Source organism: Aotus nancymaae, unplaced genomic scaffold (genome assembly GCF_030222135.1).
Source record: "Aotus nancymaae isolate 86718 unplaced genomic scaffold, 86718_ANA_hifiasm-v0.15.2.pri h1tg000029l, whole genome shotgun sequence".
NCBI classification, from domain to species: Eukaryota; Metazoa; Chordata; class Mammalia; order Primates; family Aotidae; genus Aotus; species Aotus nancymaae.
Window position 1 is genome coordinate 9,330,617 of NW_026988442.1, and position 15,221 is coordinate 9,345,837.

At 45.1% G+C, this 15,221-nt stretch overlaps 1 protein-coding gene across 1 annotated transcript in view; it reads right to left on the reverse strand.

Annotated features, from left to right (window-relative positions):
* The window catches only part of TGM3 (transglutaminase 3), a 47,499-nt gene that overhangs the window by 8,384 nt on the left and 23,894 nt on the right, over positions 1 to 15,221 (reverse strand). The window contains exons 8-10 of the mRNA XM_012455306.2: positions 7,098 to 7,201; positions 4,735 to 4,980; positions 814 to 1,122 (exon numbers count right to left, since the gene is read on the reverse strand). Coding sequence (XP_012310729.2) covers positions 814 to 1,122; positions 4,735 to 4,980; positions 7,098 to 7,201 — 659 coding nt within the window. The remainder of the gene's footprint in view (positions 1 to 813; positions 1,123 to 4,734; positions 4,981 to 7,097; positions 7,202 to 15,221) is intronic.

Sequence of the window (15,221 nt, forward strand, 5' to 3'; positions counted from 1 at the left end):
TGTAAGTCCAAACTTTTCATAACAGCTTGAAGGATTTTACCAATGTAGGCACACCTGCATTCTAATCCTTCCACAGACAGCCTTTATCTACTCCACCTTGTTCTCTTCCCATCCCTGCTACCCAAAGGCAAGGAGTCACTGTTCCTCCCAAATGCTCAGACCTCTAAGAAAGCCTGTCACTGTTGTCAGGATTCCAGAAAATCTACCCACCCCATGGCAGCTATGGGGGAGTCCTGGGCCAAGGTTTAGGACCCCGTGGTCATTGCCACCTTCCCAAGGTCAAACTTGAAGAGTGATTTGTTGTGGGGTGGGGTGAGGTAGGTAACAGCAATGCAACCTAGAAAATAGGCGATGGCTCTGGACTCAGTATCAGGAAACCTAGGACCAAGACCTAACACTGTTACTACTACCTATGACGCTTTATCTCTAAAGCAAGTCACAAATATCTCCCAGCTTCCCTTTCTGCCTCTGTAAGATGGATATTGAAAATCTGCCTTTTTTTTAGAAGGTCAAACTGTGTGAGTTGGTGTATACCTTTAAGGGATATTGTGCCATAGTTAAGAACCGCCAAAGCCTCCCTCCTTTCTCCCTTGGGGCGTAATAGGATTTTGGTTGGCACCACCCTGACATTTGGTTGGCATCACTCTGCTCATAGAGACAGCAACTTCCAAAGTATTAAGTCGCGGCTTAACCACAGGGGCTGATGGCTGCTCCATTCTTAGCTAACCTGGAGCCCCGCAGACACCCTGCAACCCCAGAAGGCCATTGGCTACCTTGAATTCGTGGATCCCCCCCAACTGAGGGATGCTTTACCTTCCTCGGGGTCCAGGGACATTGTGGCAGAGTCCTTCCACACTTCATGTACAAGCGTGCCGTTGTAGACGATGGTCCAGGCTGTCATGTTCACTGTCACTCTCTTCCTATTGCTGCTCAGGTTTTTGAGCTGTAGCACCAGGTTGACTTCTTTGCCCACTTCCAGCGAGCCAGTGACCTTGAACTTCCCGCTGATGCTGGGCTCCTGTTCCTCTGTTTCTGAACCCATTGAAGACGTTGCGCCAAATGATGCGTTGGGTTTAAGTTTCCCCAGAGCCTTTTGGAACACTCGTCTTTCCTCCTCAGAGCCTGTATAGTGGGAAAAGACAGAAACACCCCAGAGATGTGGAGGCAACCTGGGCAGAGGACAGTGCCCTGCCTGGACAGGTGGCCTAGGACTGGTGCTGGCTCTACTGCTGCCCGAGCAGGCATTTGACCTCCGCAGGTCTCCTGCTCACCCGTCTCAACCTGAGACTCACAGACCAGCTGGTCTTTGGTGCCTTTCCAATCTGCTCTCAATTTCCTGGAATCTGTAGAAAGGCTTTATCAGCACCTACACACAATTACTATGTGGTTTGATCATTTGCTTGTGTTAATTAGGTTAGATTTCATTTTTTTTTTTCTGATAAAAGGTCTCTTGTGAGACTTAAAGAGCAAACAAATAATTTCAAAGTAAGTCACAAGAACTAAGCTGAAAAAGATTAGAATACATTAATATGCCAAAAAACAAGGTGATGATTTAAAACTGACTTCATTAAAAAATAGTTTTTGTAAACTATATTCTTCTGGCTTGTTTCTAAAGGTGCCTTGAGAGTGAAGGAGTGACATTTTGATCTGTGCCAGTTGACAAGGACTTCCCATGGCTGACATGTTTCCAAGTTAGGACTAGTTGAAATTGTCAAGAGATTCCAGGTTTTGAAGCTGCAAGCGCTAGACGAAAGGATGGGTTTTCTGACTCTGACTCAGGCTATGGGCACTGCTAAGTGTGATGGTAAGTGGCCCACAGAGAATGACAGGGATGTACCCAAAAACGGCTCTCGGGGCACACAGAACTGAGTAACTGACTGCAAGCCTCTGAGCTAGGGCTGACTGAGCAGTTCACAAAAGGCTTGACCTGAAGATAGATCTAGGAGAAGGTGCTGACTTTCCAGGAACCCAGGCAGAGGTACACAAGGAAGGCTAACCATGTTTACTCTGCAGACCACACTTACGATCTCCCACTTTCCCCAACAACCTGTGAAATGCTTAAGGCACCAGATGGCTTTTTTTTTTTTTTTTGTGGCAGGGTGTCACTTTGTCACCCAACTGGAGTGTGGCACGATCTTGGCTCACTGCAACCTCCACCTCCCACATTCAAGAGATTCTCCTGCCTCAGCTTCCCAAGTAGCTGGGATTACAGGCACCCACCACCACGCACAGCTAATTTTTGTATTTTTCGTAGAGATGGGGTTTCATGATGTTGGCCAGGCTGGTCTTGAACTCCTAACCTCAGGTGATTGTCTCACCTCAGCCTCTCAAAGTGCTGAGATTACAGGCGTGAGCCACTGCACCAGGCCCCGATGACTTACTATAAGCACTTTATGATGCAGCAAGCCCCTTCCCATAAATTACATGTGACTTGCAGAGAATTCAGAGGCCAAATTATCCATGCCCATCAAGTTAAGACCCTAAGAAGAGATACAACTTGTCCAGACCACTCTGAGATGGACTGGGCCAGTCATCTGCAGAGGCAGAGAGGGGGCCAGTTCCTTGGTGTCTGGACCCCTGGTCTAAGTTTTCTCCCACGCACCCTGCTAAAAAGGAGGCAGGCAGCCAGATTACCTAAGCTGCTAGTTCCTGGTGGGCTGAGTTTCTTTTGATGCCTTCCCATTCTCTAGTCCAGTTGTAAGTCCACACCCAGAGCTGAAGGCAGTGCACGGATCTGAGCCTTCCGTGCCTGGGACCTCGAAGCTGGTGTGTTTGCACAATGAGACTCGGAGCCTCGATGCCTATATAGGTCACCTGCTGGGCTTACTCAAGACTAAGCTTCCTCCTGCTGTTTTCTCCCTTTGCTGTTGTTATTGCATCAATACTTAGCAACCTATTTTATTGGCTTTTCCTCCCTGGGGCCCTCAGAGAGAAGCTAGAATCATTAGGTAAGAAGATCTGGGCAGCATCAGGCAGGGTGATCTGTCCTGTCACGTTAAGGGCTGGGGCATTGCCAGGAGTCCTCCAGAACCCCTCCCCTCACCCCCACAATGGACCTGCTAGTTCTCCATTGTTTAGGAGGCTTGGCTGGGACAGTCAGAGATCAAGGTGCGAGGGTAAGGTGAGGAACCCCACAGGATCATACAGCTATGTAAGCAGTGCCTGCAAAATAATCACCTTGGGAGCTTATTGTTCCTTCAAGGCTACAGATGTTCAAACTGATAAAGATTACCACGGCTATTTATCAAGTCTTGACTATATGCCAGGCATTGCACTTGGTACTTTGTGTACATTGGCTCATTTAAATCCAACTGAGGATAGGCATTGCTCTTCTCATTCTTCAGAGAGGAAATGAGGGCTCAGAGACCAGAGGAAACTTGCTTGAGGTCGCACAGTTACGGCTGGTAGGGCTGGAGTTCACCTTGTGCCCCAGAGTTTTTGCTCCCTGGACCCCTACGCTTGTTTCTACGTCATAACATTGTTGAAAATACTTGTCCCTCATCTCTGCCCTCCACACCCTTGGCCCATCTGCAGTGTCGTCTGTTGCATCCCCAAGGCCCAGCATGAAGCAGATACTCAGTCGGGGCTCAGAACATGTTTACTGACTGAGCGAAGGTATCTAACCTCAGTCCTGTGGATGACCTGCAGAGGAAGACTGGGGCCAGATTGAGGTCACCAACCTCATCACCCTAAAATTGTGCCTCTGAATGTTCACAAATACCAGCACTGGAGGGGCACCCACCTGGACCTGAAGTGAAACCCCATCTCCTGCACTCAGCTTTCCTCTTTTGTAAACTCGGCCAATAGCAATAGCCAACAGTCACTTAGAGATTCAGGGCTTACTTTAGGGGGTACTGTGTGCACCTTTGTGAGAATACTTTTCTTGACCCCTCAGAACTAACCGTGAGGATCAATGGAATGAAGCATTTCAAAGCACTTTAGAAAGAGTGAAATGTTGACCCCCTTAAGGAGTGACCGTGGCCTGCAAGAGCAAGCACTAAATTACTTTTGGCTGTTTCTAAAAGTGAACTTCAACTTCAAATGCAGAACCTTTGTCACCATTGACAATCCTCAAAGAGATGCACTGCTGGTTTCAAAAGCAACTGTGGGCAGTGAATGTAATTGAGTCGAGGCAGCCTCGCAGCAACTGGCCTTCCAAGGTGACTTTAGGGGGACCAGCAATATATGGCTGCCTGAGATTTCAGGGGCCCGTGCATTCATACCATGTAACCACACCTCATCTGGCCTCTTGGGAGACCTCCAAACGTGCACAGTGTGAGCCCACATCTCTGGGTTTCTTTGTCCATTTCTTTGTTCAGATGGTTTTCTGCCTGAGTTTCTCAGAGGCTAGGGGAGCAGACTGATGGAGAAATCTCTCCTAAAGCCCTTGGGGGCCTTTCAAGGGGGCCGTGTCTCTCCCTATGATGTCCAGTCATGGTGCTGTCACCCCAGCTGTGCAGCTGAGACAGGGACACAGCTGGAGATGGGCTGAGTTGACAACCATCTGTGCCCTGCCGCAAACTTCCACTGGCACAGCAGCTGCCCATGATGGTTTTGCACCTGCTGGAAACAGTCCTGGGAGGTGGTTGTTAGGTGCTAGGGAGCAATCCTATTGTTCAGGCAGAACTGGCTGCCAGTGCGGGGCAGGAGGAGGCCTTTTCTCCTCTCCACCCTCAGAGCCATCCTCCTTCCATTGAGCCCCTCACAGTACCACCCCGTCAGTGCCCCTCCTACCTTCTGGGTACTTGTACTTGTCTGTGATGTCCATGCGAGCGTTGCTGCCCACCGCCTTGGTGCTGATATACCTTCCAATGCTGCGACTGTCCACAGAATTCTTCCTCTGTGTGCCGGTGTTGCTATCAAACAGCCAGGTGATGCGGTCGGCATTAACCTCCGCGAAGATAAAGGGCATGTCGAAGTTCAGGTTCACGTCACCCTCTCGAATGCCAAGGACCGAAGCGGGGCCACACTGGAACACTCCTGGAGGCCAAGATGCAGAGGCTCAATAAATGCCAAGGCCACAGCCTGCCCAGTGCCCAATTCCCAAGGGCCTTCCAGGACTGCTGCAAACCCCTGCCTCTGCCCCTCCCAAATTCCTTCACCCCTGACTGTGTCGCACTCATTTGGCATTCCGCAGAGACCTCCTGGGCTATTATTCTCTTGCTGGTCGAACCCACGCCCTCCATAAGACTACACATCCGGCATTCTGCAGGCGCCTAATCCATGCTGACCCACTGTCCTTGGTCTGTTTCCTAAAGAGGAAAGTCTTGCTCTCTTCTGCTCAAGGTGGATGCCTTTCTTTTTCTTTCTTTTTTATTTTTGAAATGGAGTCTTGCTCTGTTGCCAGGCTGGAGTGCAGTGGCACAATCCTGGCTCACTGCAACCTCTGCCTCCCGGGTTCAAGTGATTCTCTTGCCTCAGCCTCCCGAGTAGCTGGAACTACAGGAGCACGCCACCATGCCCAGTTAATTTTTGTAATTTTAGTGGAGACGGGGTTTCACCATGTTGGCCAGGATCGTCTCGATCTCTGCTCGTGACCTGCCTGCCTTGGTGGCTGCTTTTTTCCTACCTCTGCAACTCATTCGTGCCTAGAAGCCCATCACCTTCCTATTCCTGGAAGACTTCCCTGAGCAGGCAGCCTACAGGGGCCTCTTGTTCCTCTGAGCTCTCAAGCCTGACCATTTCTTCCCTCCCCTTAGAATTCAGCATAGGAAGCTTAGATAGATAGGTAGATAGATGGATAAGTAGGTAGTCAGTGCCTTTCAATTTTTTCTTCACAATCCCTAGAAAGAACTACATTTGACATCTTGGCACACATATGATATAGAAACAAAAGTTTCACAGGACAGTGGTCCTTAGTCTAACTATATCTAATGAACCTGGATAGTTTATGCTCCTTTCTGCCTTTTCCATTCCATTCCATTCCATTTTTCTTTCCTAAAATGATGGCCACAACCCACTAACTAGATTTTATAACTACTAATGGGTTGCAATGAAAAGTCTGGAAAATAGTGGCCTAGCAAACATCTCAGTTACCTCCAAGCCCCCAAATCTAGTAACATATACTGATTGTGGCAGAGGAGCTAGGGGTTGGTGGTAGAGTAAGACTTAATTTTCACTGTTAGTCCTTTAGAATAGTTTGAATTTTTTTCAACTATGTGCATGTATTACTTTGTAAATTGCTAATCACTTTTTTTTTTTTTTTTTGAGACACAGTCTTGCTCTGTCTCCCAGGCCGGAGTGCAATAGAGCGATCTTGGCTAACTGCAACCTCCGTCTCCTGGGTTCAAGTGATGCTCCCACCTCAGCCTCCCAAGTAGCTGGGACTACAGGTGTGTGCCACCATGCCTGGCTAATTTTGCATTTTTAGTAGAGATGGAGTTTCACCATGTTGCTCAGGCTGGTCTCGAATTCCTGACCTCAAGTAATCCGCCCGCCTTGGCCTCCCAAAGTGCTGGAATTACAGGCACGAGTCACCATGCCCAGCCCCATAAGTCACTTTTTAATGTTTCAAGAAACAACTGAAAATGAGGGTAACAGACAAGACATACTCCAGAGGTCAGAGGAAGGAAGAGAAAAGACCCCTGGAAAGTCTGGGACCCAAGCCCTGATGGGGCAGAGGAGGCCAGAGGAGGAAGCAGAGGCCCGGGATGGGGATGGCAGAGGCAGCCTGCCTAAGGGGGAGCCTGGCATGGTAGAGAGAGCTGCTGTGGGTGGTGACCAGTGGAGAATGTGGACTAAACCCCAAGGGCAACAGGGAACTGCAAATTTTCTGTGCTGGGAGGGAGAGGCTGCTACAGTTGGTGCAGGAAAATCATTACTGGAAGAGGAAGGCTCCTCTTTCTGCTCACCTGGCCTGTGCCAAGGCTCTTTGCAGCAACAGCAGCCATTGTGGGTGCAGGGCAGGCACTCACTTAAACAGCAGCCCAAGCCAAACAAAATTAGCAGGGGAGATTTATTTTTAAAACTATTTTTGTTTTAATCCTGTCATGCATTCCAGAGAGGGAGAGGGCTTTGGAGTTACTACCCTATGCTGCTATCCAAGGCTGTAAATAATTGTGAGGCTCACAACTTAGAACCACACCCAGAGAAGTTACCTTGGCTCCTTTCCTGCGGGGTAGCGTCCAACACTTGCCATCCACCGTACGAGGGGCCCAGGTCAGACCTCACAAACCAGCCTTCATTCCAGACGTGGAAATTCCTGCAGACAGAACCAGAGACTGCAGCGCTTGCCCAAGACCACACAGCAGGTGAGCAGCAAGACGACACATCTTTACACCTACGTGCATCGAGTGAGTTTACCCTGTGACAACTGTTATGCTAAGCCCTGGTGAGCACTGTCTCTGGAAATCCTCATAGCACTGGGAAATGGGTACTATTTTTATGCCCACATGGCAGGGTCAAAATTTGGACCCATGTATGCCTAACTCCAAAGTCAAAGCTTTGACCAGCATGCGCCTTTCTAAGGAGCAGAACAAATCTAAATTGGAGCCAGCTACCCAGGGGCAAACCCACATAGCTTTCTCCCTGTGCCTGGTGGGGTATGCTTCTGTGCTCTATGTAGTCTGAAATGAATGGGGTTGCAGCAGGAGTAACTGGCCTACCTAAGAGCCACACAGTCTTTTGGCTGGGGTCTGTATGGAAGAATGACATCTGCCAGTCCTCAAATATTCTTTGTCTTGCATCTCAATTTGTAAGCCTCAGTCACCACAAGGCACAGCCAGGTAGCCAAAGTCTTATTCTGTTTCCCAGTTCTGCCCTCTTCTCTCCTCCTTTCTACTCCCATGGAAACTATACTTGGTCTTGGTACTTTTCAGATCAACATGAAGAAAATATAAGTCCGATATAAATCCAAGTTCTAATCAACATGGAAAAAAAAATCTATACTCATGAGGTGGAAAAGATAGTTCTAAGCAGACTACCCATTTCAGAAGCCATAAAGGAAGAGACTCACATATTTGAGCATGTAAAAATATTGAAGTTACATGTAAACCAAAAAACAAACAAAAAACCTGTAGTTCTGTTTCTGGTATGGAGGATAAGCTCAAAACAGATGAATCCTTCTGCATATAATGAGAGACTGTGGGGAAAAAAATGAAAAACTAGAAAATGCAACTGAGCATGATCAAAGCAAGAAGATTTTGGAGAGGAATCAGAATGTGGAGGAAGCTGCACTTTTTATGAGTTTGCTCTAAGGAAAGGCCACAGTTGGGGTAAAGTGTATGGAGCAAGAACTCAGTGGGCCGCCCACAGCTTTCTGACCTGAGGAACCAGGAACAGAGCCTGGGCCAACCTGGGTTGCTGCAGAGTGAGCGGGGATTTCTGCCCAAACCTCTGGGTCACCCTCAATCATGCATGTATGAGGCAGACCACGAAGCATTCAGTTGGAGATAAGAGCACTGAACTGAGAGCAGAGCCACTTACTGCCTACCACAGGAGAGAGATGGTTTGCATGTTGAGTCACCCAAGATACATGGCTAAAACAAGATAACAGAATTCAGACAAATTCAATGTCTGGGGTATGAGCCAAAATTACTCAACAAACAAAGAACCAGGACAATGTGACTTATCCTCAAGGGAAAAGACAGTCCACAGAGACCAACCATAAAATAATCCAGATGTTGGAACTGTCAGACAAAGACTAAAGCAGCTACTGGAGCTAGGCTTAATGAAATAAAGAAAAACATGTTCATAATGAATGAAAAGAGAGAAACTTTTGGCAGAGAAACAGAAAATATGAAGAAAGAACCAAATGGAAAACTTTAACTGGAAAAAAGACCAATATCTGAAATTAAATGATGTAACAAACTTATTAGCAGAATAGAGATAACAGGAAAGAGTCAATAAATTTGAAGACAGATGACTAGAAATTATCTAATTTGAAGGCAAAGTAAGACAAATGATTGAAAAAAAACCAGAAATATATGCAACATACATGCTAGATATTTACTGTATCAATATTGTAATGTACTTACAAATCAATAGGAAAAAGCATACTTTCTTTGAACTAAGTGGTGAAAAAATAAGAAATAGAAAAAGAAAAACATGCCTATAAATAGCAATGAGCAGTCAATTTTTATAAGAAATACAAATAACCACCGAACATATGAAAATAGTTTTAAGCTCAGTACTATTAAAAGAAAATTACAATGACAAAGAGATAACATGAAAGAGATACACAGATTACGCCTATTAGACTGACAGAGATTAAAGCATAGGGTGATACTCGTTGCACTCATTTCCAGGTGGGAAAACAAGCACTGTCATACTCCACTGGTGGGAGTTTAAATTGGTATGACCTTCATGGAAAGCAATTTGGCAAGGAATATAAAAACCTCTAAAAATCTGCATATCCCCTGAGCCAGTAAGTCCACATCTAGGAATTTCTCCTATGGAAAAACTCGTGTAAGTGCACATAGATGTACATTTAAAGGTGTCCACCGAGGGATTGTTTGTAATAGGAAAAATGTTGGCGCAAAAGTTCATCAATAAGGGAATTGGCAGATAAATAGTGGTAGAGCCATGCAATGGGATATCAAACATTTGTCAAAAAGAACAAGCAAAATCAATCTAGTACTTACAGGGAGAGATGTCTAAGAGATATCATGACATAAGAAAATCAATGTGACCGAACATCGTATGTTCTCTCTCATAAGTTGGGGCTAAGCTATGAGGATGCAAAGGCATAAGAATGACGCAATGCACTTTGGGGACTCAGAGAGAAAGAGTGGGAAGGGGGTGAGGGATAAAAGACTACAAATTGGGTTCAGTGTATACTGCTCAGGAGATGGGTGCACCAAAATCCCACAAATCACTGCTAAAGAACTTACTAATGTAACCAAATACCACCGGTTCCCCCAAAACCTATGAAAATAAAAAAGGAAAAAGAAAAAAAAAACCTATGTGTAAATATGTAGATGTATGATAAATCCATCTATTAAAAATTATACATAAGATGTTGGAGAAAGTTAGTCTCCAATAATTCTACTTTCTTAGATATCCACCATTAACTGTTTGGTGTATGTATTATGTATATAGTGCATACAAACTTTTACGTTACTTATTTCTGTAATGTTTTTATTTTCTGTCATGTGAATTACTCATTACTTCTATAATTAGAATATATATATGTAATATGAATGATCATAGCTAACACAGTGTTAATACAGAAAGTTGTGTTCTGTGTTATTGCATATATTAACTTATTTAATCCTTACAACTCCCTAAAAGACAGAAATAATTATTCTTCCCCATTCAACAACTCCAGAAACTGAGGTTCAGAGAAGTTAAGCGACTTGAGAAGGTCTTACAGTGAGTAAGCAGAGTGGGATTTGAATCCAGGCAGATGGGGTTAAAGAAGGGAAATAGTTAACAATAGGTTCCATTTTTTTTTTTTTTTGAGATGGAGTTTCGCTCTTGTTACCCAGGCTGGAGTGCAATGGCGCAATCTCGGCTCACCACAACCTCCGCCTCCTGGGTTCAGGCAATTCTCCTGTCTCAGCCTCCTGAGTAGCTGGGATTACAGGCACGCGCCACCGCGCCCAGCTAATTTTTTGTATTTTTAGTAGAGACGGGGTTTCACCATGTTGACCAGGGTGGTCTCGATCTCATGACCTCGTGATCCACCCGCCTCAGCCTCCCAAAGTGCTGGGATTACAGGCGTGAGCCACCGCGCGGTTCCATTTTTTGTAACCTGATTTTACATAGGTTCCATCCCATATCACAGAATATGATGCATTTATGATGCTTTTGAAATGATGTCATTTTTAAAGATTTTTTAATGACACGGGAGAATGCTCATGATATAATGTTAAGCAAAAAACACGTGACTAAAACTAATGGTGAAGTGGCTGGTTTCGAGGTGTGGGAAAAAGTGGGATGTATCTATTATATGTTCTGTCTTCTACTCATGCCTTGTAAAATGTATCATCCCAATTCTACAAATAACAATAACTCACAGAGAAAAGATGAATGGAAAACTACCAAGTTTTAAAAATATGAGAATAAGATCATAAATGATTTTTATTTCATGTATCCTGAAATTTTCTACAATTATTTTTAAAAGGCATCATAAAAATGGTCTCCAGGACCCAGCAAGAGTCTTTTTGAACAGGCTTTTAGGATCAGTTAGAGCTCACCAAGGAGAAGGCAGGGGAAGAAGTGTGGGAAGATGGTCCTAGGTGGGTGAAATAGGCAGTGGAGGGATGAGAAAGTGAATGAGAAAACCAAGTTTCACATTCAATTTGATCCTGGCAGAGTACCCTAGGGGAAGGGCAAGTAGGTTAAAAAAAAAAATTGATAAGTAGTTGTACTTTAATTCTTGCTTGCAAGGCAGGAATTTAAGCCAGAGCAGATAACAACTACATCCTGGTTCCTCCCTCATGCTAAAGTCAGCCACTTTAGTTACACATACATATTTGGGATGTGCGTCTTTCTAATGCCCAGTGGCGCCATGTGAAAACTCCGGTGTGAGTTTCTGGTTGGGTGTCACGCTCTCTCCCCCTGCAACCTGGGGCTCCACTCCTTTCCTGAAGGTTTCAGGAGCAGGAGCTCAGGAGAGGACAGGCTGTGGGCATCAGAACTACCTGAGACATTTATTAAAAAGTGCAGATTCCTGCTGCTCTCATCTTTATCCGCCCAAATTAATTCTGATGCAATCTTTGACATTTATAAACCACTGCTCTAGAGACACCAACTGAGCTGTGCTTACCTTTGAATTCACAGAATTAGGAGACCCTGCCTAGAAAGTGGCCCCAAGCCCCACCCTTCTGTGGGTAAACTCCCATTTGTCCTCCCAAATTCTGTTCAGATACTACCTCTGCCAAAAGCCTTTCCTGACACGCCAAGAGAGTGCCAACCATACCTCTGTGCTATCTCTGAATCTTGGAAATAATTCATTGATTTTGTTGCCACTCCATAATTGCCAAGCTATTTATGCAGCTGTAAACTCTCTATTCAGTCTCTAAGGCCCAGTTAGAAAACAAAACAAATGAAGAAAACCTGCCTCCAGCACAGTTCCCGCATCTTGGTCCTCCTGGTGCCCAGAGTCCAGTGCAGGTGTGCACGGAATCACGTCTGCTGAATTATTACTGGGCTGAAATCACTCTCCCTCGCTTCCTAAGGGCCTGGGAGCCAGCTCAGGATTAGTGGAGGCAGGTATTCAGAGGCAGAGGCCAGTGGAGAGATTGTATGAGGAGCCAGCAGGTTGGCTGAGGTGTGGGTGCTGACAGCTCTTCTCTGAAAGCTCTGCCCAACTCTACTCCCCGGCAGGGCTGGGCAGTCTCTAGGTGCCTTCTACCTCGGAGTTCTGCAAAGTTCACAGGTAGAGTCAGATCTATGACTCTAGAAATTGGGGTATCAAGTCAAATGAGTGAAGCAAAAAAGCCAGAAAAGCCAAGACAACCTTGTCTAAGTTGTTCCAAATCATTCGGCTGCTGCTCAGTGGCTGAACAGGCTCCAGAGACCTCCTTTGCAGCGGCCCAGAAGGAGGACATCTCCAAGAAGCATCCCATACTGAGCTCCCTGAAAAGCGTCCTCACTCCGAAGAGAGTGAGGACGCCGGAGCTGTGTGTCTCCTAAGCCAAACCATTGGTATGAGCAGAGTGGCTTAGAAAAAAATTTACTCCACTGGCTGCTATAAATGTGATTAAAAGACCTAGAAAAAGGCACTGCAGTCCCCTAATCTGGCCCTTTGTTTTAAAAGTGGAAAACTGAGGTGTAGCAAAGGTGAGAACTTACATAATGCTATATGCTTAGAGCGTCCAAATGTCTCCAGGTGTTTATCTGTAGACAAGTTTCTTCTCTCAGGGCTTTTGTTTTCTCATCCATAAAAAGTAAAGTGAGGATGATAATAACAATGTCTGCGTCATTTGTGAAGATGAGATGCAAGCACTTAGAACAGTACCTGGCACACAACAATTGCTCAACAAATTATCAGTTGCTGCTGTTACTCTTACTAAGCACTTCTAGTGCTTCGTCTCCCTTGATTCTCACATTCTATTTAGGCAAATCTGGACAAGGTTCTAAAGTTTCAACACTTTTTGGTAACATACAAAGATTCAGATCAGAGGTTTTCTGTCCAAACTCCAGTTGCCCTTATATTAATGGTTCAATAATTTCACTCCAGGCAGAAACTGGCTCCTGATTTAGCTCTCCCCTGCATGGGATTTAATGAGGAAGAAACAGTAGGGTTCCCTTGGGAGGGCTAGCTCTCTTACAGAAAGTGGAGTGGGCTGAAGTGGCAGAGAATTAAAAAAATTTAAGCTGGCAAAGGACTTAAGGGATCATCTAGTTCCAGGCCAACCCTTATAATTCACATATGAAGAAACTTGGGACCAGAAGGATGAAGTGTCTTGCAAAAGCCTCACAGCAATTTGGCAGTAGGGCTGGAGCTAGTGCTTGGGACTCCCTGTCCTCATTCCCCAGCTGGCATGAGGGCTGGCTCCCCCAACCATCAGCTGGAGGGAACGGAGTAGGGAGTAACTGTCAGTTCCCTCGGCTTTCTGAGAAGGTTCAGAAAACGGGAGGGGAGGAGAGGGATGACAAGATCCTCAGGAACAATCAGAGCTTCTGCACCTGGTACCCTCCCATGAGGCCACAGAAATGACCACGGAGCCACCCTAGAATGTCTCCATCAGCTCCTACTTGTCCCAAAGTTGATGTTAAGCTGATGTGGGGGGCAGTGTGAATCAGTAACCAAGAGACCTGCATTCTAATTCTAAATTTAGCTTAAAATCCCCACCTTCCTGCTTCCAGGACGCCTTCCTTGAGGATTTCCTCCGAGTTCCCAATATCCCTTTCTGAATCACTTCCCTGCACATCACACACCACGCTGTGTTGCTAATTAGCCTCTACTGGTAGCTTCCCCACCCCCTGTCTCCTAACAGCACCGTAAACCTTTCAATGGAGGAACTGAGACTTAAGCTTTCCAAGTCCCTGCAGTTCCTAGTGTACAGGATAATCACAGAAAGCATATGCTGAGGGGACCCCCAACTTGTCTGACCAACCACCTCCTTTTGTAGAAGAAACTAAGGTTAGGAATGGCATAGATCCAATGATCAGAGCTAGTTGCAATGGGATTTTGGACACAAGAACGAAGAAAAGCCCAGGGAAAAGAAAAGACACTCATTTATGAGAAGCTGGAAAATAGTCTGGCCACAAGGACAATGTCATTTTAGAGAAAGTTGTGTATGTGCAGACCAAGAAAGAAACTCCTTAAATAAGCTTTCTCTCCCCCGATAAAACCCTGAAATCCATTGACCTGGGGCGAGTTACATAAACCTCACTCTCCTTCAGAAGGGAAGGGATGCTTTTATTACTCAATTGGGTTGTTGTATGGAGTTGTTATTTATTTGTTTTAACAGCTTTTTCCATTATTATCTATATTCCTTTCACTTTATACCCTTAGTTACATTAAGCACAATTCAGAAAATGTAGATGTACTTATTCTGGGAATGATAAGTAATAAAAATATTTTATGTAGACTATCTCAAAATTGAACATCGAAAAATAAGATGGCATCTGGCATACGATTATCTAGCCATATACATGCATGTGAGCAATTATGTGTGTGTGTAGCCTTTGAAATGGATTAAAACAATAGATAAATAGGTACTTTATATAGACACATAGATATCAGTGTATATACAGATATAGACATCCTTGTCAATTGCCATCCAGTAATAACTTGGTAGATGATATAACTTTAAACAGTTATAATAATATCTATTTTTATATCTACATAATATCTATCTGTCTATCTATGCAGTTATAGATATATGTCTACACATTTTATATAACCTATTTCCAGCAGCATCTATCATAAAATGTGTGTGTGTGTTCACACCCATGTGCATTGATAGTGTGCACATAGCATATTTATGGTTAGGGATGTAAATGCCCAAATATATAGAAAACGTTTTGGACAGGCACAGTGGCTCACGCCTGTAATCCCAGAACTTTGGGAAGCCAAGGCGGGTGGATCACCTGAGGTCAGGGGTTCGAGACCAACCTGACCAACATGGTGAAACCCTGTATCTACTAAAATACAAAAATTAGCTGTGTGTGGTGGCGCATGCCTGTAATCTCAGCTACTAGGGAAGCTGAGGTAGGAGAATTGCTTGAATCCGGGAGGCAGAGGTAGCAGTGAGCCAAGATCGTGCCATTGCACTCCAGCCTGGACAACAAGAATAAAACTCTGTCTTAAAAAAAACAAAAAAAAG